Genomic DNA, 25,924 nt, shown 5'->3' on the forward strand with positions numbered 1-25,924 from the left:
AGAAAGAATGCGTCTGAACACAATACACTCTGTTCTGCACTGCCTTTTGCTCCAGGACAATCCCTATAGACTCATGCAAGAGGAAAAAAAGAAAATAATGGTAAGAGTGAACTCCCTAAAATATGGGTAAGATATTGAAAGCAGCAAACTGCGTTGCTGGGAGCGAGGTCACCGCAGGAGGCAGAAACGGAGCAATGACCTGGCCAAGGGGGACCGTGTGTCCTCTTTCTTGCTCTTGAATTTTCTTTTTCCATCTCTGGCCACTCTCTCAGAGCGACCTTGACCTCTGGTCTTGTTCCTTATTTGTTCATTTGCTCGTTCATTTGCACGTCTACGCCCTACTAGGTGCCATGGTTCCTTGTTGACTTGAAGGAATATGCAGTGAAAGATGGACACCCTCCGCCTTTAGGAGAACTCACGGCCCAGGGGGACAGTCTTCTCTTTCGGTCCTGACGCTGTGTTTCTCATTCTGCCTGCACCACGACGAGCGGGACACCCATAAGCTAAAATCCACGTTAATTTTCTTGCACGTGTCAGCCGTTCTTGCCTCCGAAATACGCCAGGGACACCGGCTAGAGGAACTTCATTGTATCGTGGAGGGCTAGCGCTGAAACAAGTCTTTATAAATAACCCAGAAGAACTTCCTTTCTCATAGACTCGGGCCCCCAAGAATCTCCCAGAGGCCAGCCTGCGTGCGGCGAAACAAGCAGACTCATCCTGCTTTCCAGAACTCACTGTCACTGGGCAGGGGGATCCGGGAAATCGGGGGTGGGGGTGCATGCAAAAAGGGCTACTCTAGTGGCATCTCCAAGTGCCAGAGGGGGTGCACCGACGCCTCAACAGTTCTGCCCACCGTGCGCAACGTGGTCAGGAAACATGGTTAAAAACCGTCGTGTCCACGCGCACCCAGAGTGCTGTCCCTCCACGGGATTTCCCTTCCGATAGCGCTCGGGCTGGGGGGCGGAGGGCGAGAGATCATCACCTTGACAACTTGGTTTCCAGTTCCAAACTAACTTACGTTGTTGAAGGGATGCCCTTTGGCTTGAATGAAAAGTTAAATCGTCCTTTTCTGGTTCTCACAGCTTTGCCGAGACCCCAAAGCTAAAAAGGGATTGACGTGGCCGTGCACGTCCAAGCCGTGACCATCAGACAGAGCAATGAAAGTCTGGCTGCGTGGTGGGCAGTTAGACCTTCCCTAACCCACTGCTGCCTAAGTGCCCATCAAAGTCTAGAAATCAACTAATGGGAGACATTCTTCAGAAAGACTATGTAAGAGAGGCCAGCTCTATGGTTCTTGTCCCCTCTCTTAATTTCCTGGGGCTGATGTGTCACTGACTTAGACAACAGGGCTGACTTAGACAACAGGAGTGACTTCTCTTTCAGCCTGGAGGCCAGCAGCCAGAGATCCAGTTGCCGAGTGGTTGGGTCCTTCTGATCACCCAGAGGGAGACTGTTCCAGCCGCTCTACTTGGCTCACCCATTTCCATCTGCACCCCGTGTCTTCTCTCTGTGTGTGTCTGTCTCTGTGTCCAAATTCCTCTTTCTTAAAAGGTGTCACGTCACCCCTATCGGATTAGAGCCCCCCGAATGACCAGCCACCTTCTCAAAGGCCCCGTCTCCAAGTACAGTCTCATCCGGATGTACTACAGATTAGGACTCCCATGTGTGAATTTGGGGCCACACAATTCAGCCTTCAGCAGTCCCTTCCCTGGCTCCTAAAAATTCATGTCCTTCCACATGCAAAACTCAGGTGCCCCATCCCAACATCCCCACAGTCTTAGCCGGCCCTGGCGTCATCTGTCAATCCTCAGCCCTGTCTAGATGTCATCTAGTTCAGTTATGGGTGACACTCGAGGTGAGTTTCTCACCATCTGTGAACCCGTGACACCAGACAGGTCACCTTCTCCCGAAGTACGATGGTGGGACAGGCAAGGACAGAGGTTCCCACGCTCCAAAGAGGAGACACCGGAAGGGGGAAAGGGGTCATGGTTGGAACCCTAGCAGGGACAATTGCATTCAGTTTTAAGGCTGACGCCAATCTCCTTTAGCTTGATACTCTTTGCTCTTGGGCCTGCTGGGCAGGACCTTTATCCGCCCCTCGCTGGACTTCACCTTGTCTGGGAACAAGGGTTCCAGCCCTGAGCTGTGGGGTCCCAGCAGGGGTGGGGGCTCAGCAGGGGCTGAGGCATGTGGGAACCGGCACCGGACTCCCACCTGGAGAGGTGAGGGCCAGGCATGTCTGCCCAGCAGAGTGAGCAGGCCAGAATCTGTTCGAGCAGAAGTTCCAGAAGTTTCTAAGAATTGAAAGGACATGGAGAAAGAGGGCTGGAAAGGGTGCTTCCTCCTGAGCAGAATGGGCATTTGTGACCGGAAACAGCAGCTGAGAAGGTGCTTCAGGGTCCCTGGAACAGGTGCCCCCGCCACAGAGAAGGGGGTGAAGTTGTAGCCGACAGTCTGTGCTCAGAGCCTTTACGACGCTGACACTGCAGTGCGTTGAGAGAATGCTATCGAGACTGAAAAAGAGGCCGCAAAATGTCACCGTGGGCATATGTGGGGGACTTTGACCTCTTTATTTGCTGCCTGTACGGTCCATGTTTCGACAACGAAAATGCACTACTTTTAAATGGAGCGAGAACAATCATCACATACCATAAAATACTGGAGTCACAGTTAAACGGTCATATTTAAAAAAGAAGAAACTCGGGCACCCGGGTGGCCCAGTCGGTTGAGCATCTGGCTTCGGCTCAGGTCGTGATCTCACGGTCTGGGAGTTCGAGCCCCGCATCGGGCTCTGTGCTCACAGCTCGGAGCCTGGAGCCTGCTTCGGATTCTGGGTCTCCCTCTGTCTCTGCCCCTCCCCTGCTCACTCTCTGTCTCTCTCTCTCTCTCACTTAAGAGAATGCAACGAAACTAACATCCCCTAGTGTAGAATTTCTGCAGAAATGATGTGTTTGGTCACATAAACACTATAAAGCTCTGAAACATCCACGTGACCTTGGAAGCCACTTGGTCTGAAATACTCACACACAGAAGAGGAATATGGCAGCCAAAATGGTTATCCATTGGTCTGAAGTCAGATGGGTGATTCATGGTGTAGCAGGAGGGGGAGAGTCTGGGTTTTCCCGGCCCAGAGTGTGGCGCCCGCACGCAGCCCTCTGCGCAGGGGTCTCTCCAAGCTGAGCAAACACAGGGATCCTCCTACCAGCTGCTTCCCTCTTCCCCCCCCCAGTCCATGGTTGTACGTTCGCACACCAACCGACAGCTAGTGTAACGGGAAGCAGAGATGGGCAGGATCAGTGAGTGCCCCCTCCAGGGAAAGGTGCAAAGCCCATGCCTCTCTACAGGTTGCTTTCGCTCACTCTATTTCTTACCCGTGCTTTGATTATCTAGAATTTAATGACTGTGCTCCACACAGCTCTGCCTACGCTACAGGGATAACGCAACTAATAACGCTGTTTCGTGGCAAAAGACGAGGGGGGGGGAGAAAAGATCTTAACTGCCTTGAACATCAAAAAGATGCAGCGGAGACAAGCAGAGAGAGAGGGAGAGAGAAAGGGGGAGCAGGGGAGAGAGAGGGAGAGAGAGAGAGGTTGAGAGAGAGTGGGAGGGAGCGAGACAGAGACAGAGGATGAGGGGAGGTTGGTTCAACAAGGGCTGGAGAAGAAAACAAGAGAAGCTACCCAAGTCCAGGAATCGGATAAGGAAAGACGCGCTTCTCCGGGGCTCAGGTGGGGAGGTGGAGACACAGCAGAGGCCGCTGTGCAAGAGGCATTGCTGGGACCTGGCCTCCTTCCACCCAACGGAAGAGGGCACCTCATCAGGCGTCACCAGCGATCACCTTCTCGGCCAGGTCCGTCGGTAGGCACCTGCCTCCTGAAGTTGCATCCACCACGTACCCGAGATCTACAGGCCGCTCCCTGGCGAGATAGTCACTAGCTCCTCGGCGCCCGGCCTGGGGGGACATCCCCGAAACTAACGACCCATCCGTCGCTCTGGGCAGGAATGGTTTCTCTAAGAACAGATGAAGATCCCTTCATCGGGACGGTAGCCATGTGGAAAGAAATCAGATCTGATGTACTCCCAAAATTGGCGATCCACGCCTTTTTATTTCAGACTCCTGTAAACCTACAGACACTCACACTCACAACTACACACGTCCTCTTCCTGAGTGGTGACGGTGACACAGAGGCACTGCTGGAAAAGGAGCAGAGCCTCCGAGGGAGGGGCCTCCTCCGTCCCCAGGTGGATGGACGGGTGTCTTCTCCCCCCCTCCCCCCGCACACGGCCACCTGAGGACGGGCACACAGCATCTTTGGAGTGTCTCTTTGGTTCGGGGGGTGAAGGGTTCGCATAACACACAGGAGCCCTGTCGCCAGCCCACCTCGCTGGCTGCCCATCCCCGGGGGCACGAGACGGGGCGGCTGCAGGAAAATACAGCAGGTGCAGAAGCAGGCAGCACCGTGTGCAAGCTCGGAGGGCAGCCTGGGAGGAGGGCAGACCTGAGTTTTTAGAAAACAATTACTTACGTTTTTTATAAATAAGGGTTTTTTTTAATCCCCAGGTGTCCAGTCAAATAGTTTTCCTAGAGCAGTTTCTCATCAACAGACAAACAAACAAACAGGTGGAGACTGAAGTTGATTCATGTAAGTTTAATGAAAATAAGTTTTGTTTAAATTGCAGAAGCCATCGAGTTCTAACAAATGCCTAGTCACTAGGACCAGCGTGAGTGCAGGAAACAGCTTTATCTGGAACCACAAGCGTCTCTCCCGGGCACGGCTGCAGTTTCATTCGTGTGTAGTGTGAATGTGCCCGGGGTCACGATGCAAAGATGTGTTTCGTGTGGCAGGCCACGGTCAGAATAAGTTTGAAAGCCACTGCTCTGTGCTGCGCTGCCCTAATGCTCCTTTGCGTTGTTGCTGATTGCATAGAGATAAAGCTAGAGAGGCCGAAAGAAAAGAACGCTGCTTTGCCTGCATTGCAAAGGGGAGTGGATTTTGTTCGAGGGCGAAGCGCTCCATTGGACATGAACTTGGGGAGCCCTATAGGCCCGGCCGCATGTTGGAGGAGGGTCTAGTTGCAGCGTGGTAACTGGGAGACCGGCTCGGTGTCTGGGGCTGAAATTCTGAGAGTCTTGAGGACAGCCGAAATGCACACGGAAACCAGCAGGAGCGAGTGAAATCCGGGGTCACTTGGGTGGGAGAACTGGCCGAGCTCCCTGGGGTGCGTGAACAAATAGGAAAATTCACTGGACATTTGGCGAGCGGCCACTGCCTGCCAGGGACTGCTGGAGGCACTGGACAGACAGAGTTTCGAACCACCACAACAGCAACATCTGTGGGCCTCCCGCCAGACGCAGGTGTTCTTCTCAGCACTTGGGGATGACGGTGAGAAGGTGGATGCTGCCCGCATCCCTGTTGGAATGGGAAGCGGAGTGGCCACTCGGGAAGACAGTTTGATGGTTGCTTACAAAGTTCGATATGCTTTGGCCACAGGATCCAGCTCGTTGGTATTCACCCAAGGATTTGGAAACTTAGGTCCACACAAATACTCTGTATGGACGTTTAGAGCAGCTTTACTCACAATTGCCAAAACTTAGAAGCAACAGGTGAGTGGATACACTGTGGTCCATCCAGACAATGGAATACTACTCAGCACACACACACACACACACACACACACACACACGAGCTGTCCAACCATGAAAAGCCCGGGAGGAACCTTAAATACTTCTTTCCAAGTGGAAGAAGCCAATGTAAAAAGGCTACATGCTACAGGATTCAAGCTATAAGACATTCTGGAAAAGACCAAGAAGAAAGAAACTGCAGAGAGAGTAAGAGGATTAGTGGTTGCCAGACCCCAGACGCAAATGGCATTTAGAGCAGGGCAACTATTCTGCGCGATTCCATCATGATGGACATATCGTGTCATCATCCATTTATCGAAACCTATAGAGTGTGCACCACCAAGAGTGAGCCCTGATGTCAACTGCGGGCTCTGGGCGATTGTGATGAGTCCGTGTAGGTTCACAGATGTTAACCACGCACAGCTCTCATAGGGCGTGTCCACAGTGGGGGAGGCTGTGCGTGTGTGAGGGACAGGCATATATGAGGATTTTCTGTACTTTTCACTCAATTTTGCAGTGGACCTAAAACTACTTTAAAAAAGCCCATTTAAAAGAAAATACGTAGCTCATACGAATAATAAAAAAAGAAAAAACATGAAGTTTGGAGGCAGTAGGTTTGTATAATTCTTTTGTTATTATTAAGAATCAAGGGCTACATGATGAGATCCACTAAAATAATTACAGGAAGGAAGGAAGGGAGAGAGGGAAGGAAGGAAGGAAGGAGGAAGGAGGAAAGGAGGAAGGAAAGAAGGGAGGAAAGGAGGAAGGGGGAGGAAGGGGAAGGAGGAAGAAAGGAAAAAACAAAAGAAGGAAGGAAGGAAGGGAGGGAGGGAGGGAGGAAGGGAGGGAGGGAGGGAGGGAGGAAGGGAGGGAGGGAGGGAGGGAGGGAGGGACAAAAAGGAAAGGGAAAGGAAAGAAGGACACTGGAACTGGAATTTTCAATCCAAGGCAGAATATTCCAGAGTCTTAGAACACCCAAGCCACCGTCACTCAAACTTCAATAGTGTCTCATTAATAGGTGAACTCAGTGGATTTTAACCAACATTGTTTAAAGAAATGGAAAAGGAAGTAGCCTGTATTACACCGGATAAGGAGAGATATTCATTTGTGACACTTTGGTTCCTGCTTTGTATACATACAGCTTGTGTGCTGGTCACGATGTAAAATTATGTTTTATAAATAAGTTTCAGAGTCCCTGCCCTATGTCCTTCTGCTAGTGTTTTAATGAAGCGTACTCTCTGGCTGGGTGATTCAGAGAATACACGAGTGAGAATATCAACAGATTATTGTAGCAACTAAAGTATGTCCTGATGTACCAAACATGAAGTGACCGTCACTGGCAGCCTACGTGTTGAGGGAAGGGGCAGCAGGTGCCTGGAAGCACACCCCACCCCCACCCCCACCCCCATCCCCACCCCCACCCCCACCTCCAGCATTGCACCTGGGGCTAAATGCAACGCAGGAGATCAATATGCAAAGATCAGGTGAAAAGAAAGCTCTAGATGGATAGGCTAAAATGCCAAGGCCCTAAAGCACCATGAGAAAAAAAACAGGGTAAGACAGGGTCTGGAGAGTCTGGGAGTTCAACTGACACCCGTCACCCGGTCTGAGGATACGTACAAGGGGCGTTCCAGGTAGACAGAGGATATAGGGATCAAACTCAGGATTCAGGTCTGAGGCAGAGATGCCGAGAGCTAGCAGAACAGTGAGGGGAGAAGCCTGTTTCAGGAGAGTGGGTCACGAGAGAGGAGATGGAAAGAATTGTCCTGCAGGGTATCATTTCAGCGATGGAGATAATGCACATAGTCAGAGCTCTTGTGAAACGGGTGTGTTCAATTTAACGGGTCAAATATTTACCCAGTGATATTTTTAGTGTATTATTTGCTTAGCAAAATGTTTCTTGTTCCGAGGGAGTAGGAACACTTTGCATGTATTCTAAATGTGTTATCATGATTTTGAGCGATTTCGTATAATAGCTTACCCCTTACATAACAGTTCTTATAAATGAAAGGTCTTCTTTCTAAAGATACGTTTGTTAAAAAAAAATAATAATGATGATAAAAATAGTCATTTGTGGCTATAATAGAATGTACATCTTAAGACTCTGAGCATTAATTATATACCCAACAATGTTTAATATTAGCAGGAAAACTGCAGAGACGTCCATAGATATACACACACATGAAATGTATATTGGCTGTGAAAAGATGATTCAGAGGTCTAACCCTGATATGCATTCACCAGGTTTAAATATAGCAGACAAATTTCCATTTTACTAAGCTAAACTTTCAGGAAGTGTATCATTACAGAGGACTGCATTTTCCATTTGTTAGCCTCAAGTTCCTTTAACTAGTTGGTTGATGCTGATGCTGCAAGCATCCATTTTTCACAAGTAAATACTGTTCCTGTGAGAAGCATTCAAGTCTCAGGCATGTTCCCATTTCTTTTCTTTTAATGTTATGCTTATTTTAAAACCTTCCCATAGAGAGGGTGAAAAAAAAAAAAGAAGAGAGAGGAAAGAAAAGAAAAGGAAAGGGAAGAAAAGAGAAGAAAAGAAAAAAAAGGAAAGAAAAGAAAGAAAAAGTATACATAAGAGTTATTTAGTTTTTCTTTTCTCCCTTCAAATCCTCACTAAATTCACTCACATTAAGGAGGTGGGTAGATCGTGTTACAAAATAGCAATCTAGGTAATCCTTTTTGAAAATTGGGACCTTTCTATAGAAGACAGAGGGGGGAATTAGCTCCAGTCCATTCCTGTGGAAGTCTCCATGCCCTGCTTTTGCTCCGCCAACCTCTACTGTGTGTTTATGGAAAGACCCATCAAGTCACAGCACTTCCCTCTCATGGTCCCTGCTGCCCGGCTCGCACTAATAAACAATCCCTGTCACTCTGGTTTTCTCTTCTCCGAGGGTGACCCATCTTTCTCAGAACAGAAATTATGTTTCTTATCCGAAAGACTAAATATTAACTTATATTTCCTCTGAGAAGATCATAGCACTCCCAGAATAAACCCGTTATTTTCCAGCCTGATTGCACTTAATCTAATTCTCATTCTAAAGCTAAACATGATGTTTGCTGTCAAGTGAAAAAGGCAAATAGACACCGAATTTGCTTAAGATTTGCAAAGGCATTCTCTCTCAGAGTCTGAAATGCTAGATGCCCTCATGGTTTGCACGAAAATAATGCAACTGGGCTAAATTATTTCGAGGCTTCTGGCTGGAGTATGGATTTATCATGTGTTGGGTGGGGTGGGGGGGAGCAGTGAGGATTCACCAGTCCATCCACCCACCCTCCGGCCGTGTTCCCAGGAGCTGAAACGGCTGGGAAGTGTGCGCGCAGAGACAGGAACACGAGGCAGGGCTTGCCTTGTGGGAGTGAATACGGATTTTCACACACTGCCTTCGGTTTTATACATCTCCAGACTTGCGGTCCCCCTGTATGGATGACTGTAAATTCCTCTGGTTCCGATGGCTGGAGAGCATAGATTGCCCACAGGATTGGCTTGAATATCACAAGGATTGGACGCAGTGTTTTTCTTTAGGATGAATAACGTGGGGGAGGGTACTGCAATGGTGGCGCGCGCGCGCGCGCGCACACGCGCACACACACACACTCACACACACTCACACAACCGCGCGCGCGATGGTCTGTGAAAAATGTGAAAACATGGTACCATTTTCTGTGACTAAAGGCATCGGGAAACTGCAATGTGCAAGCAATGCAGTGTCATTTGCAGGAAAGGAACCCGAAAGGGAGCAGCGGGTTGGGGTCACCGTGCGAGTCCTAAGAGGCTGACTTGTCTCGCGAAATACTCTGGGCAGTATCTCGGGGAATTACTCAAAGTTGCCGGCTCGCCAGCGCTGGAGGGTGTGAAGGCAGCGATGACGACAGGCAATGAATAGGAAGCAGGTTTTCTTTCAATCTCCCCGCAGAATATCCACAGATGGGTAACAGCGACTAAATAAAGAAACACAAAGAGAAACGGGTTTCCAAGTAGCACAGCGGGACCGACGGGCCATGGGGCCGCTTTACATAAGCCAGCCTGTTCTCCGGCTACGCTCGCGGTCCTAGGAGCAGTGCGCCCCACCTGGGCACAGACACCGGACGTATTTGGACTCGGGAGTTGGGGTGCACCTACTTTTCTCCTCGGTCCGTGTCGCTAACTAAAACAGCCGAGGCCCCGCAAGGCGTGCTGGCTCCTCGCTAGACGTTCAGGACGAGGCTGCTCCGGAGGGCGCTGGTGACCGAGAGAGGGGGAGGGGACAAAGAGGAAGAGGGGGAACGGGAAGGAGTGGGGAGCGGGGGGAGGGGACAGGGCGGGCTGGAGAGCCCGGGGGGCGGGGCCGTGCCGAAGCTCGCGGGTCCCGGGAACCGGGTTCAGAACCAGCCTCGGGAGTGGCCAGATGGAACGCGAGGACCGGGCCCCCGCCCCAGCCCAACCCCGCAGACCGTTACTCCGGCCTCCGCCTGGGGCGGGACGCACGCGGGCCGGGCGCGGCCAAACGGTCCCGCTGCGTCTCCGGTCGCCGCCGAGGGAGGGAAAACACGGGGAGAAAAGGGACAAAGCACCGAAAATGCAGACGGGGGGAAGGGAGAATGCAGCCTCTCGGGCTTTATATGGATTTCTTTGCCTTAGAAAAACAGGGAGAAAGGGAAAAGGAGAGAGAGAGAGAGAGAGAGAGAGAGAGAGAGAGCGAGCCCACGTGCCCGGGAGGTGTTGTGTTAAAGCGCCACCTGCCGTCGGCCGGGGCGCGGCGGGCTCCCCCGGCGGGCTCGGGCGCGCGCGGCTCCGGGAGGCAGCGGCAGCCACCCGGGGGCGCGCCGGGCGGCACCCGCCCGCTCCGGCTGCGCGCGTGCCCGAGCGTGTGCCCCGGGAGGGCGAGCGCGCCCGGTCGGCTCGCTCGGACCGGCCTCCCGGGGACCCGGCACAAAGGGGCGCCCGGCCCGGCCCGGACTAGTCCGGTTCGCCGCGGTGCAGCGCGCGACTCCCGCGCATCCCGGGAAGCGGCGCATCTGTGCACACACGCGGATTTTTTTTTTTTTAAATAACATATTTCCAGACGTGTCTCCCCCCTCCTCCCGCTCCCCCACCCCCCATCTTTGCAAAGCAGCCCCGAGGGCGGACGGGGGGGGGGGGGGCGGAGGGGGCGTGGCCGAGGAGTTAATAAAGGGAGAGGGGCGGAGCCGGGCAGCAGCCATTGGCTGGCCCGCAGAGTGATGTCACCCATATGACGCCCTGATAACTAGTTGGGAGAGAGCCCTCAACTTTTTGCAGAAGGAGCGCGCGCGCCTGGGAGTGTTCGGGGTCCGGCGCTTGCGGCGGGAGCCACGAGCCGGAGAGAGGGGGTCCCGGGCTGCCTCGACCGCCGCCGCCTCTCCCGTCGCGGCCGCAGCTTCCCGCGCTCGGGCGGCCGTCGCCGCCGCAGCCGCCGCAGCCGCTGTGTGCAGCCTGGAAGGGGGGGCGGGGGGGAGGGGGGGAGCCGCGGACGCGGGGTACCGAGGACTTTGCAACTTGCCCGGGAAGGTGGAGGGGCGAGAGGGGGAGGGGGACCTCCGCACGAGACCGAGCGGCCCGGGTTGGAGCGCCCAGCCCCGCGGCGGATCATGGTGCAGCAGGCGGAGAGCTTGGAAGCGGAGAGCAACCTGCCCCGGGAGGCGCTGGACACGGAGGAGGGCGAATTCATGGCTTGCAGCCCGGTGGCCCTGGACGAGAGCGACCCGGACTGGTGCAAGACGGCGTCGGGCCACATCAAGCGGCCGATGAACGCGTTCATGGTGTGGTCCAAGATCGAGCGCAGGAAGATCATGGAGCAGTCCCCGGACATGCACAACGCCGAGATCTCCAAGCGGCTGGGCAAGCGGTGGAAAATGCTGAAGGACAGCGAGAAGATCCCGTTCATCCGGGAGGCGGAGCGGCTGCGGCTCAAGCACATGGCCGACTACCCCGACTACAAGTACCGGCCCCGGAAAAAGCCCAAAATGGACCCCTCGGCCAAGCCCAGCGCCAGCCAGAGCCCCGAGAAGAGCGGCGGCGGCGGCGGGGGCGGCGGCGGCGGCGGCGGCGGGGGCGCGGGCGGCGGCGGCGGCGGCGGCGGCGGGGGCGCGGGCGGCGGCGCGGGCGGCGCCAAGACCTCCAAGGGCTCCAGCAAGAAATGCGGCAAGCTCAAGGCCCCCGCGGCCCCCGCGGCCGGCGGCGCCAAGGCCGGGGCGGCCAAGGCGGCGCAGCCCGGGGACCTGGGCGGCGCGGGCGACGACTACGTGCTCGGCAGCCTGCGCGTGAGCGGCGCGGGCGCGGGCGGCGGCGGCGGCGGGGGCGCGGGCAAGACCGTCAAGTGTGTGTTCCTGGACGAGGACGACGAGGACGACGAGGACGACGACGAGCTGCAGCTGCGGATCAAGCAGGAGGCGGACGAGGACGACGACGAGCCGCCGCACCAGCAGCTCCTGCAGCCGCCGGGCCAGCAGCCTCCGCAGCTGCTGAGACGCTACAACGTCGCCAAAGTGCCCGCCAGCCCCACGCTGAGCAGCTCGGCCGAGTCCCCCGAGGGCGCGAGCCTGTACGACGAGGTGCGGGCCGGCGCGGCCTCGGGCGCGGGGGGCGGCAGCCGCCTCTACTACAGTTTCAAGAACATCACCAAGCAGCACCCGCCGCCGCTCGCGCAGCCCGCGCTGTCGCCCGCGTCCTCGCGCTCCGTCTCCACGTCCTCGTCCTCCTCGTCCAGCAGCGGCGGCAGCGGCAGCGGCAGCGGCGGCGAGGACGCCGACGACCTGATGTTCGACCTGAGCTTGAATTTCTCCCAGAGCGCGCACAGCGCTAGCGAGCAGCAGCTGGGGGGCGGCGCGGCGGCCGGGAACCTGTCCCTGTCTCTGGTGGATAAGGATTTGGATTCGTTCAGCGAGGGCAGCCTGGGCTCCCACTTCGAGTTCCCCGACTACTGCACGCCCGAGCTGAGCGAGATGATCGCGGGGGACTGGCTGGAGGCGAACTTCTCCGACCTGGTGTTCACGTATTGAGAGGGGCGCCCCGCTTCTCGCTCTTTCTCTCCGCGGGTGCTGAGCAGGGTTCCTCGGGAGGAAGTCGTGGTGGTCGTGGCGGTGATGATGATGATGATGATGATGATGATGATGATGGTGGTGTCGATGGTGTCGGTGGTGGCGGTAGGGTGGAGGGGAGACATGAGATGCTGATCTCGATGTGATGTCGTGACACAAAGAAATTGGAAAAGATGATGAAAATTTTGGTGGAGTTAGAGTGAAATGAGTAATTTTTAAACCGTTTTTCCTGTCCCTTTTTTTTTGTTTGTTTGTTTTTTTGGGGGGGGGTTGTTTGTTTGTTTTTGTTTTTGCTCCCCGCCCTTCCTTTATCGTGTCTCAAGGTAGTTGCATACCTAGTCTGGAGTTGTGATTTCCACCCCCACCCCCAAATGTGGTTTTGTAATTACTATTTCTTTTTCTTGAAATTCGTGATTGCAACAAAGGCGGAGGGGACAGGGCGGGGGAGGGGAGGGAGGACCCGCTCCGGAAGGCGCTGTTTGAAGCTTGTCGGTCTTTGAAGTCTGGAAGACGTCTGCAGAGGACTTTTCGGCAGCACAACCGTTACGCTAGGGAGTTGGTTGGAGATTTTTTTTTGTTCGTAAGAGATCTTAAAGAACTGATGATTTTTTTTTAAAAAAAAAGAGAAACAAACACAAAAACAAAAAAGGGACCATTGCAACTTTTTTATTTTATTTTATTTTTTTGGAGGGAGAAAACTGATGTCTTCTATGCATCCGATTCTTAACAAAACTGCAGGGAGCTTGAAAAAATGCAGACTGTACAAACGCTTACAAAAAAAAAAAAACTGTGAACTGACTTAAGATCAGAGTTTACTTTTCAGATCAAATTGTTTATGGTTTTACAAATGTGATTTCTACTTGCCAACTTTTTTTTTGTAACTTGTTCCCTTATACCTCCTTGATTGAATACCAGACAGCCTAGACCTCAGTACAAAAGGTATTGAAACATTTTTGATACATAACAGACCTCAGTCTTTTTTAAAAATTAATATATTTTCAGGCGTATTTTTGTACAGTGAAAAGGGAACATTCTTGCTGTGTTTTTTCAGTAAGACTTTCAGGCACTTCTTCCCTTTTGATTTCTTTTTTTCCTCTGTTTTTTAGCATGCAAGTATGTTGGTACGTTATGTCCTGGTTTTAAAAGGATTAAAATTTTAAAATAATCCTTGCATCTAAAGGCCTTGTGGTTTTAAAAAAAAAAAAAAAGCAAACTTTTTTTTGTACAGCTATAGTAGAGATTTGTTCAATATTTGTAGGTAAAGATTTATTGAAAATGGTGATATAGACCTCAGAGCTGTTATCTTAGTCTAAAGATTGTATATGTACTGTACTATAGTAGGACTTTATGTATCTCATACGCTGTGATATGTGGATGGGGCCCCAGATGGAAGGTTTGAAACTGGATTCTCGATTTTTAGCAAAAAAAGGAAAAAAAAAGGCACATAGTTTAAAAAGTTTCTCATTTTGTGCAATATAATCTAAATAAAGTACAGACCATCTGCATATTTTGTAGCAAATGGTGGCAAAGCAGACTCAATGCACTGTCGACATCGTTCCCTGTTTTTTTTTCTTTTTTTTTTTTTTTTTTGTGCTGGAAGTCTGTATCTTGACAATTTTAATAAATCAGCTGGAACTGATAGAAACTCGCATCTCCAATAGTCTCTATAGAAGTCCAACTGGAGGCCCATGTTGTCGCAGCGCATTCAGTGACGAGGCTGTTGTGCGGCGGATGGGAGTGGGGTTAGGCTGAAAGGGCTCACTCCGCAGGCCGGTTTCTTTTTCCTCTGCCTTCGGTGGCTGGTGATTGAAATCCAGGGAGGAGGATTCTTTCCCTCTGCCTTCCCTTCCCGCCCCCCGCCCCGTCCGTTTCCTTTCTCACCTCCGCCTCCACTCCCACTCTCCCCCCCCCCCCCCCACCCAACCCAGCCCGGCCGGGGCGGGGCGGGGCGGCCTGGGCGAGGACCCGGGGCCCGCGCGCGCCGTCGGTGTCCTGCGCTCGCTGGGGGTGCGCGTTCTCTGCGCCCGGGCTGCGTCCCGGCTTCGCGTCGCGGTGACCGCCACCCTCGGGGCGCTCTGCTCCCCGCCGATCTCCTTTGGAGGGTGGGGACGGCCGTTTCCAGTTTTGAATTTTTCTTTCTCTCTCTCTCTCTTTTTTTTTTTTTTTCCCCTCCCCTAACGCTGCATCTCCGCGTGTGCGCAGAGGTAGATGCTGTGGGGAGCGAGGCCGCCGTTCCCGACCCCGAGCGGCGCCCGGGGCCGGAAGGGCTTGTTGGTGTCGGTCTCTTCCCGGCCGCTCCGCGCGGGCGGGAGCGCGGCGGGGCGGCGGGGGGGGGGGGGGGGTGGGACCCTGGCACCGCCACCCGAGCCGCGGCCAGCGGGGTGTCGGCGGGGGCACCGAGGGCGCAGCCCGCGGGGGTCGGGCCCCGGAGGCGCGCGGGGACGCCGGTGCCCCGAGGCCCGCGGGGCGGGGTGGGGGTGGGGGTGGGGGGAGCGAACCGGGGAGAGGCGCCGCCGCACCCGCGTACCCGCGCCCTCGCGCGCGCGCGCGCCGGCTCCCGGGCCGCCCCGGAACTTGCCTCCGGGAAGGCGCCCCGGCTTCGGGGTTGTTCTCCTTCCCCCGCTGCCTCCTGGGGCTCCGCGCCCTGCTCGCCGCGGGCCCTTCGCGCGGCCCTCCCCCCTTCTCTGGGCTCCGCTTCGCCTGGGCCCGCCCCCCCTCCCGTGCCTTCCGCCCCTCCCGCCCCTCTTTTCCCGGGGGGTCCGCGCCGGGGGAGGGGCAGGGGGAGGCCGCGCGGGGCCGGGGGGCAGGGGGGGAGGCCGGCCAGCCCCACCCCCGCGCCCGGGCGCCCGCCGCGGGGGCGGTTTCGGCGGCTAATTGAAACTCAGCGCAGAATCACCACTACTCCTTTCTAACCTACTGACACGGTTTACCAGGGTTCGGCCTCCATTTTTACCCAGATTTGGCGAGACCGAACGGGGCGTCGCACGCTGCCGGGGATGCTAGGCCGAGGGGCCCCGCACCCTCCCTGCCTCCCCTCCCCCGCTTCCGGGGGGGGCCTGTGCCCCCCCCAGCCCCAAGCCGCGGCCTCCCCCCCCCCCGGCCCCCACCCCTGGGACGCGAAGCCCGCGAGCTTTGGCTGCCGAGGGACGGAGTTGTGTGGTTCCCCCTCTCGATGAACCATCGGATTCGGGTAGGACACTGGGGACGCGAGAGGGCTAGGGGTTCGCAGGGCTCTCCGTACAGAACTGGATTTCTGGAGTTGGCTACCTTTTTTTTTTTTTCTTGAACCTTTCAAAATGATAGACCGATGCAGTCGCGGGCCGGACGTTGACTCTCGCCACGAATCCTCGAACCAGCGGTTTACAAGTGACAATTCTGTGCTGGTGGTTTTACGTGGCGGCCCCCGCTGCAGCTGCGAGACTTGTGGAAAACGCAAACCCATTTCTAAGACGGAGTCTATGTATTTTGAAAACCTGAAAACTTGGCGTGTGTTTTACGTTTTGATCCTGGATGAATCTCGGACTTTTTTTTTTTTTTTTTTTTTTGGTGGTGAGGTAGAAACTCTAAGCTAAGGAAATTAGTAACATCATTGGCCTCAGAATGGCAACAAATAGTCTTCATAGAATAAAAAAGAGTAAAAGAAGCTTATGTGGCGAAGTTCTTGATAGGAAAAAGGAAAAAAAAAATAGATGGTCAGCGATCTAAATTGAAAACCTGTTAGAGCTCAGGACAGGCGCTTGAATGCGCTTTTCACAATATTTAAGGCTGTTTTGCTGAATGCATTGTGAAGATCCTTGATGAATCCTTTCTTGAATGTCGAAAACATAATATAATACACAGGTATTCTTGCCACTGGATAGTCTTCAATAAAACTTTAGTTGCATTTTTTTTTTTTTTTGGTCTCTTAAGTAAGTCTTATTTTTAACTAAGCATTGACAGAATGTCTTAAAATGGTAACATGGGGGTGGGGGGTGGGCGCTAAAATCTGCAGCCTAGCCAGTGGTATCCTGCTGTTTATAACTAGTTCACAGACTTTGATGATGGCTTTTTGGTGAGATTTCCAACTTGAAGACCTTAAACCAGCATTCTCTTATTAATTCTTTAAACTGTGGAAATAATCTTCCAGTTCTTACACTCTGATATGCATCCCTTTTCTTAAAATAATAATAATGCTAATAAAAGGCAGTGTATTTAAACTGTGCTTTGCAAATACTACGTATGTTATGAATGACTACAGTCACAGGGCAAATTATTTGTAGAATGATTATCCTTGAGCGAGAAAAAGATCATGACCACCCTTTTGGGCAGAGATGTTTCTTTTTAATGTTAATTAAGGGGAAGTGATTTAAATATGCATGCGGATAGCAGTCAGGAGGATTTACTTGTTTTTATGTTGTTTTATTTTTATTTTTTGAAAGAGAGAAGGACTCAAAAGGCAAAGGTTGTCTTTCTCTTCTCTGGGAGTTGAAACCGTCATCCTGCGATACTGGTCCAGTGAAAGAAATTCACATTTCCTGTTCACTTCAGAACTTAAGTGACTTTTGCCTAAGGAATCTGAGAAATAAAGCAAATAAGTTGCTCTATTTTAAGGTAGTCATTCAATATAAATATATTATATCGATCTTAACTTTTTTATTCTCTGGATGATTAATAATATGTATATTCTTACTTTTTCTTCTAATGGGCATATGTAACCTTGTGGACACTTTGGAGAGAGGTTTTCTTGCACTCTCCCATTTATAGAATCTTTATACTCTTTTACTGCGTGGTCCCCTGCTTTTAACAGATTTCTGAGGCAAATATATTTGTGCTTTTTTTTTTATGTAGGATGACCAGCAGAACGTAGCTTGATGAGTTGTCAATTTTATCAGTAGATAAGAAGCTTTCTTTCTTACAGTTTCAGGGAAGATTTTTTCAGGATATTTCTCAGTTCTTCTAAGGGCCAAATTTTATAAAATTTCCATTAGGAATGTCAGTTCCAAATACCCTTTGTATAGCCTGGGCCTGTGGGGGTTCCAAGTCTGAGCCTTACGGAACCCAACACAGGAATTCATGAGTTCCCAAAGTAACTGTCTCCATGCGATGACTCTTGTCCATGCTCCTCAGAGATTGGGCTTATTTTCATGACCACTTCTTTCTCACCGTTCATTGACGCCATTTTTTCCGCCACGTCCCCTTTCAGTTGATGATCTGGCAAATTCTGCTCTTTGACAACAACAGTTGCCTTTGGTTCGGTTTGGGGTTTTTTCGTTTTGGTTTGTTTTGTTTTCGTTTTTGTTCTTGTTTTTGTTTTGGTCCCTTCTGCGGAGCCCACGTTTCCGGTCACAATAAAGATGAAACAAAATGTATTAAACTCAGCTCTTTACCACTTTACTTTGCTGCTGCCTTTTTCTTGAATCTTCACATCCTTTACTTTGCTTTTTCCATTGAGGTTATTAATTTTTTTTTTTTTAACATTACCTAGATCCATTAGCTGGCTGATTAGTTTTATCTATTCCATGTGGATGCAGTGAGTTTATAAGAGAATTTCACAAACAAGTAGTTTTTTAGTGAACTTAAACAGAATTTTAAAGGAGACCTATTTTTATACTCAATAAAAGCACAAAAGTGCAGAAAGTATAAAATGGCTTACAAAGGGAAACATAAGTTCATAATGTTCCATGTATAAAAGTAATAATTTTATTGGGTAGAGATACTCTTAAAAGATTCAATACCTCTGCCAGTGCACAGATAGGACTGTTTTGAATGACTTGGGAACTTCTGTTGCCTGTAGTCGCAAACAGATAACTTCTCCGTAGAGGAAACAAACCACGGAAAGCAATATGCCGGAGGTGAGACGTGGTTTTTCACATGAGCAGTTGAGGAATTGAAACAACCTGGATGTGCGTACGTGGAGGCTTCCTTACATCCTTTGATCAAACTTCTTTTATGTGGTCACGTAGACTTGGGTTTTCTCTGCTGTGAAAGTGACAAATAAAGCAATATGACAAAAAGTTTGAAACCGCGTAGAAAATACTTACTCTAGGGTCCCTGCAGTGACTTTGACGTTTGTGTTATTCTATTAGACCTCGTACATTCCCTCCTCAAAGGAAGAGCAACTGGAAATACTAATGGGGTACCATGGAAAGGATTTTGAGCGAATCGATACTGACACAGGGCCCTCTAACACATTTTCCTTCATCCAGCTTACGTTCGAGAACACAGTGCCCCATCCCTTGAATCACGTAGGGAGAAGCGTTCTATCCCATTACCGTTAATTTCCCCATCTCGTCTACTTTTTACCCTTGTACATACGTCGTGGGTTTAAGAGTCTTTTGCATTTGTCTGTGACACCTTTTATTTGATGGACTGTTTCAAAACGGAGGCCTGCCTTTCCGGTCTGGGGCTCCTGGTGGTCACGGCCTCCCACGATGCCCCGTGGCGGCCACCAGGGCAGAGCCACCTGGTAAGCGAGAGCAGTTTTCAGCATGACACTGTCACCGAGTCTGTACTTTCCAAGGCCACGTGGAACTTAACTTTTCATAGCCACTGCAGGTTTGGGAGCAGAAAAGCTGAAAACCCTTTTGTTTAGAAGTCTGAGTGGTTTGTGGGGGGGAACCTTTTTTAGCGTTTGCATGCCAGCGCTCGCCCTGACGCTGTGAAACAGAGAGAGGGTGAAGCTCCCGGAGGCGGTGCGCTGGAGGATGAAATGTTCGATAGCACTAGGGGGAAAGAAAATGCATGGTCAAGTTTCGTCTTCTTGTAGAGACTATCTAGCATGCAGAGTTTAGTGTGTTAAACCAGTGTATGGCATTGCTGTATCAAAGTTGTAAAATTAAGCATTATTTATTGAAAACTATGTATTTTTTTGTAAAAACCTGATCACATAGAGAATATCAGTGGCTTGTGCTTGTGCCCCAGTGGAACCGGCTTCGTGACCCAACCTCCTTGGTATGCAGTGTCATTGCTCAGGGTTGAAAATAGTACACCCCAATGTCTCTTTGCAAGAGTTTTTCACAGAGGAATACATTTGTTCAAAAGACTCTAATAAAATTGTGTGATCGATCTGCACGTGTGGTTTTCATGTGACTTTTTTGTTTTTTCGGGGTTTTTTGTTTTGTTTTGTTTTGTTTTGTTTGTTCCTTCCCCTCCCGGCTTTGCCTCGGGGTAACCGCTTGGTTAATTCCTAAAGAGTTGTCCCCCTAACTGATCATCCCGGACAGGCTGGAAACGTCCTGGGTGTCCTGGACAGGAATAGGCCCCGCAGGAAGGCTCTGGGCAGCGTGGAGAGCTGCTGAAAATGGGAATAAGCCTGATAATAAGGTCTCGAGGCTTTTAACCGGCCAATGGAGGGAATAAAAGCATAAACAAAGTACAGAAAGGCAGATGAACGGCTCAGTCAGAAATGCCTGAGGTCGGAAATGAAGGGAAGTTACCAGGGGCAGCTGCTGCTGTTGAAGGGATTAGCAGCCAACTCCGTTTCTCTGTGTCTTTTTTTTTTTTTTTTTCTAGCAACAATTTACAGCGTAAATGTATTTTGACATAGAAACCATTCTGCATTGAGATTCTTGATATAAATGCTTTTATGGATGCCTGTAAGTGACCCTTGGAATTATTACCAGATTGTTTTTTAAAGATGCGTTTCCATGGCGAGTGTTTATCGTACAGTAAATTCGGTTTCGCAGAAACACTTGTATTGTAACAGATCTCCAAGTGCACAATGGACACGGCCACCCTTAGGCTTTTAGCGACACCAAGCTTCACGGCCAAGCGTAGAGCAAATTTCAGAACCATCTCTGGCGACGCTCTTTGATCATTGTGCGGCCAGTGTTTTCACTTTATTCCTGAATATTTTAGGATGTCTTTCACCTCGGTAGGGTCTTATTTCTATTTGATTTTGAAGGAAACAAAGAATACATCCGGTGTAAGTTTTATGTCGTAAAAAAGTTCCCTGCAGTTAGCAGTGAGGGATCCTGGATGTGTTTCAAATTCTTCTTTGGGGCTCCTGGTGCTGTGTAGTGTGCTGCGTGCCTTTCAGTGCTGCGGATTTTTTAAAAATAGGAATTATTTTTTAATGCCATAGTTAAATTTATCGGAGGGACTTCAGCTAAAATGTCACTGGCAGGAAAGGATATAAAGTGTGAAAACGTTGACATTACTGTCCTCCCAGTAGATGTAGGAATGGAAGAGGGAGGTGATGTACCCTCAGTCTAGGGATTGCTTATCTATAAGGTGCCAGAAAAAAATGGTATGGCCTGGACAGAAAGCCGTGACCCAAATGCAGATGACCGTCTTGTTGGACGATACATTGGTTCTACCTGAAAGTGAATACTTGAATGACACGCGTAGCTTGGTGAGTTTGCAATAACGACATCCTCATTTGGACATTGGCCAAAGCGTATAGGACTTTGCATGTTGATGTTTTGAGCACAGTGGGAGTGGAGAGAGGCCTCAGCAGATGACTCACTTTCACTTTACATCTTGTCATCCCATAAGACTGAATCACAGGGCTACAGATGTTGTCATCTGTGATCAGTATGAAAACCGGACCCAATCACGATGGGCCGCACGCCAGTAGATCTGGAAAAGTTAAGGGAGATGCGGATCACCCTTCGGATTTCACTTTCCGTGAAGTCGTCACCAGGGCACATCAGCTGAGCTCATGTGCCATAGGTGCCCATCATTCACTGTCCTTCACGTCCCACACTCCCCTTTCTTGCCAGACTTAGTGACCACCTTCCACCCGCCGCCCCAACCGGGGCTAATACGGTCAGGTGACCACCAACTCGATGACAGCACCCGGAACTCATCTGGTCCCTCTCAAGAGTTCCAATGAACTAATAATCAGACTGTTTCCCAGACTTGGGGTCGAAAACAGAGACTGGCCTAGTTCTCTGCAGGATTTGTATTGAGAGGTCATGAGGAGACTCTTAGGGCTAGAGTAGCCATGACAAGCCGAAATGAGGTCGAAACCAAAAGGAAAAACCTGGAAGACAGAGACGAGGAGGCAGAAGCTGTGAGGGAAAATCACATGTCTTCTGAAAGAAGTGCCGTGTGTCTGGGGAAGGGGACAGGGTTCCGGTGGCTTTCTGGCCCCAGTTCAGCGGGTTTATGCAGTTCATCAGTGGCTGCTGACAACCTACCCAAGAGTCACTTGGCCATGTTTCCCAACTAACAAAAACTTAACTTGGGCTTGAATGGCGATATGACCCGGCCAAGGAAAAGACCTTCTCTTGCCTCCCTTGCAGAGACAGGTGGCCTGTGACGTGGCTGTGATGGAGGAATGGTAGTGCAAGTTGTTCAGTGAGACCTCCAGGAAAACACCTCCTCAGGAAAGCCTACCTACCGCGTGGGCACTTTTCTGCCATTATTCTTCCATCTGGCGTATTCGTGACGGCTGGAGCTCCAGGTGTGAGCACGAAGCAGAGGGAGAAGGGCTCCCTGAACCCTTGACCAGCCTCCAAACCATCGCCCAGGCTGCCTGTGTGTGAGTCCCGTTTGCTCAGATTTTCTCGTCAATGTGGCCAAGCCCAAACCATAACACCCACTCCTATTTCCTTGGGATTATTTGCACGGGTCCGCATTTCTTTTAACCCAATGAGTAAAAGTAAATACAGTCTAAGTAGCCAACGCATTGGGAGGATGGGCTAAATGTTGGGAAATAGAATTTAGTCAGACTCGCAGAAGTGGAAAGTTGAAACAAAAAAATGGTCGAGAGAAAGAAAGAACGAGAGTTGTCACCAACAGGATATTGGGTTTCACCGCTGAAGTCCTAGGACGATTTTTAGGAAATCTTTACACTAAAGGCTCGAGATGAAGATTCAGGATGACACAATACCCTTCCCTCGTCTTCACGCCTCGAGTGTGTCCCGACTCGTCTGCTGAGATCCGGCTCTCCCATGTGCCTTGGTCCTCCGCACTACCTGTCTCACCGCCAGATGAGGCCACATGGTGTTTGACCGAATGCATGGCGTCTTAAAAGGAAGAGGTCCTCAAATACTACGGACTCCTCTATTTGTCCTATTTTGTTAAGATGTTGGCTTTCTAACTCGTAGAATGTCACCAGCAACACGCTTAGGGGGGTGAGCACAGAGGAAACTCACAGAGCTACAGCAGCAGAGAAAAAGAAGGGGAAGAAAGTTGCAGATTAACAGGGAACCTGTAAAAAGTGAACAAACGGCTCAAAAGACGCATCGTTTTGTGTAACGACAGACAGCGTGACTCCAGCGGTCCTGAGCGTCTTAGTGTATTACGTATCGCATTACCCAAATCAGTGTTTATTATTTTTTTTAAGTTTCTTTGTTTTGAGAAAGAGACAGCATGAGTGGGGAAGGGGGAGGGAGAAAGAGAGACAGGGAGAATCCCAAGCAGGCACGCCGCTGTCAGCACCGAGCCCAAAATGGGGTTCCGACTCACACACCGTGAGATCATGACCTGAGCCGAAATCAAGGGTGGGACACTTAACTGACTGAGCCACCCAGAGCCCCCAAAACCAGTGTTTATAATAGTGATGCTAAGTCATCAGGAAAAGCTTCCATCATGTTAACTTTGGACTATTGAACAAAGCAGGAAGGTAAGAAACTTCAAATATTTCTACTCAACATAATTTCATTTATTAAAAAAAAAACATTTTTCATGTTTATTTTTGGGAGAGAGAGGCAGAGAGCAAGCAGGGGAGGGGCAGAGAGAGAGGGAGACACAGAATCCGAAGCAGGCTCCAGGCTCTGAGCTGTCAGCACAGAGCCCAACGCGGGGCTTGAACTCATGAACCCCGAGATTGTGACCTGAGCCAAAGTTGGACACTTAACCAACTGAGCCTCTCAGGCCTCTGTAAATCTGATTTTTCTCTTGGTTGACGTTACATTAATGGGAATGGAGAAGGAAGGGAGGGGGCTATTTGAGAGAGATCCAGAGAACTCTTTGTGTGACGTTTGATAGGTTAGTCATCAGAAAAAAGCATCTGTAGAGAAATGTCCTTGGAGTAGAGTCACCTGGGGCGCCCCCGTTAATACCTGTGGGGCTGGCCCTGGTTCTCTGCCCCCTTCTCCTTCCATCTGTTCCCTGGACGCTGCCTTCCCTGTCACCCCTTCCCTGGAAGTGGAAGGGGCCAGCATGACCTGGGGAGCCCAGGCTCTACAGCGTGAACCCCCTGGCTTCCAGGCCTGGGTCTGCCCCTCTCTGCCACGTGTCCCTGGCGAAGTTACTTAACCGCACTGTGCCTCCTTGTCCACTGGATGTTACACGAGAGCCCAAGCATAAGCCGTTGCGGGAGTAAATGAGACCCTCGGGTCACAGAAAGAACTCAGTAAGTAAAAAATACTGCCGTGGGGCTTGTCATCGTATGAGAACAGGGACCCTTCTGCCTTGTTGGGCCCGGCATCCCTGGAACCAGGCACAGAAGCCTGGGGGTAGCTTCCTAAAATGTGCATTGAATGATTGACCAAAAGTGAGATCATGAACTGGAAAGCTCTTGTTCCAGGGCTCTGGGGAAGCATCTTGATGGAGACACTGAGTGGCCAACCTTTGGGAGTAAAGAAAAGTCCCCCCCCCAGTGGTGACCACTCAGGATTTCAGATCAGAAACCTGTTCGGTTCTTGCAAAGGAACTGTGAGCAGAAAACAGACTGGCCTCGGTGACTTTCCCTCCAGTATTCTCCTCCCCTCGGGAGAGGAAGGGGGAGGATAGCACTTTGCTGACGTGACAGGAGATGCTTTCTGAGCGGATTTCAACCACAGTGTCCTGCAACGACCCACTTGAAGGGTGTCATTCACATGGATGAGAGATGGGATGATACGATGTCTTAAAGAAACAATTTAAGTAGTGAGACAAAACCCCACGGTCACTGCAGTAGGTCATAATTACCCCCACATCAGGATGGTCACTTTGACTTGCTCTGTGGCTACAACAAGCTGTGGTTTCAGTCCGTTCTCTGCTCCTCAAGGAGCACGTAGGAAGGCACAGAGTAAGAGTTAGAAATGATCTTTCGGGGGCGTCCGAGTGGCTCGGTTGGGCGTCTGGTTCTCGATTTGGGTTCAGGTCATGATCCCAGGGTCGTGGGGTCAACCTGAGTGTTGGGCTCTGGACTGAGTGTGGAGCTTGCTTGGGATTCTCTCTCTGTCCATGTCCGTCTGTCTCTCTCTCTCTCTCTGCCCCTTTCCCTACTTGAGCTCACTCTCTAAAAAAGGAAGAACAAAACAATAAATGAAAATACATGATTTTTTGGGACATTGTGATTTTTAAAAATAAATCCATAGTCTCCGAACTGTAATAAGCTAGTGGTTGTTAGTTAGAAATGACCATGTACGCGTCCCTGTTCACGTGGAGAAACCGTGTCTTAGTGCAGCAGTCCGGGAGAGGCTGAGAGGCCACTCAGCAGCTCCAGAATTGCGTGAGATCCTCTGCGGGATGGGGGAGCAGGCGGGAACAAGAGTGCTTTCTCTCTGTTCATTTTCTAGCTTACAAAAATGAAGAGATTTTCCTCTATTGACGTTTCATAATTGGATTGACAGCCGGGCCTGTATATAATTTTGAAAACAATATGTACGATGGGGGTAACTGCTCAAAAAATGTAGGAGCTAACATTGCACGATGAGACAAGGTTAGCGGCCTCTGTTCTGGAAAGAAGAGACGGCAAGTTATAAGGCAGGGCCCGGGGGTGGAGAAGAGAGACTGACTTCCGGTGCTGTTGAGTCCCGAGGCCGAGGCTAGCTACACGTATGAGGTACTTATGTCCCCCTCTGGTTCCCTGATTCTCATGCATAGATTGGTGGCCGACCTAGATCATATTTAAGGTTTCTTTCAGGTCTAACAAATAATACGGTTTGTTCCTATTTATTGAGGCTCACAGTGCCTGTTTGGAGCCATCAGTATAGACCCAACCTCTCAGAGCTGGCAGGAAGTAAGTACTATTGAAGGGATAGGGCCAGCCAGATGCTTTGTGGCTTGTGGACGTCAGGAAAGGCAAGCCCTAACTGAGGTTGTCCACATTGACAACACTTCAAACACTCAGTGGACCGAACTAAGTGGTCATTGCCCCCTGTGTTTTATTGTTTGGAGGATAGGTAGTCTGTGGTTTTGAAGGCCCTGGTTACTCCGTTCCAAGATAGATCTTTTGTGTTCGAACTTTATAATCAGTTTTACAATAATTTACATTTCTTTTTACCGGCCCAGCAAATACTCAAAATCAAGTTCGACTTAATTCTTTGGGGGTGGGGAGGAGGAAAGTCTATTGCCATCTTATTTGACAAACTTCTTTAAGTGAGAAAATGT

General features: G+C 50.8%; 1 protein-coding gene across 1 annotated transcript; it reads left to right on the forward strand.

Moving 5' to 3' along the window:
• The first annotated feature begins 11,227 nt into the window (after positions 1-11,227).
• SOX11 (SRY-box transcription factor 11) lies at positions 11,228-12,637 on the forward strand. The gene has a single exon (XM_047845113.1). The coding sequence runs from the start codon at positions 11,228-11,230 to the stop codon at positions 12,635-12,637; it is 1,410 nt and encodes a 469-aa protein (XP_047701069.1).
• The last annotated feature ends 13,287 nt before the right edge of the window (positions 12,638-25,924 follow it).

Source organism: Prionailurus viverrinus, unplaced genomic scaffold (genome assembly GCF_022837055.1).
Source record: "Prionailurus viverrinus isolate Anna unplaced genomic scaffold, UM_Priviv_1.0 scaffold_33, whole genome shotgun sequence".
NCBI lineage: Eukaryota > Metazoa > Chordata > Mammalia > Carnivora > Felidae > Prionailurus > Prionailurus viverrinus.

Excerpts from the sequence above, each read along its gene's own strand:
- SOX11 (XM_047845113.1), top strand. The coding sequence starts at position 11,228 with ATGGTGCAGCAGGCGGAGAGCTTGGAAGCGGAGAGCAACCTGCCCCGG.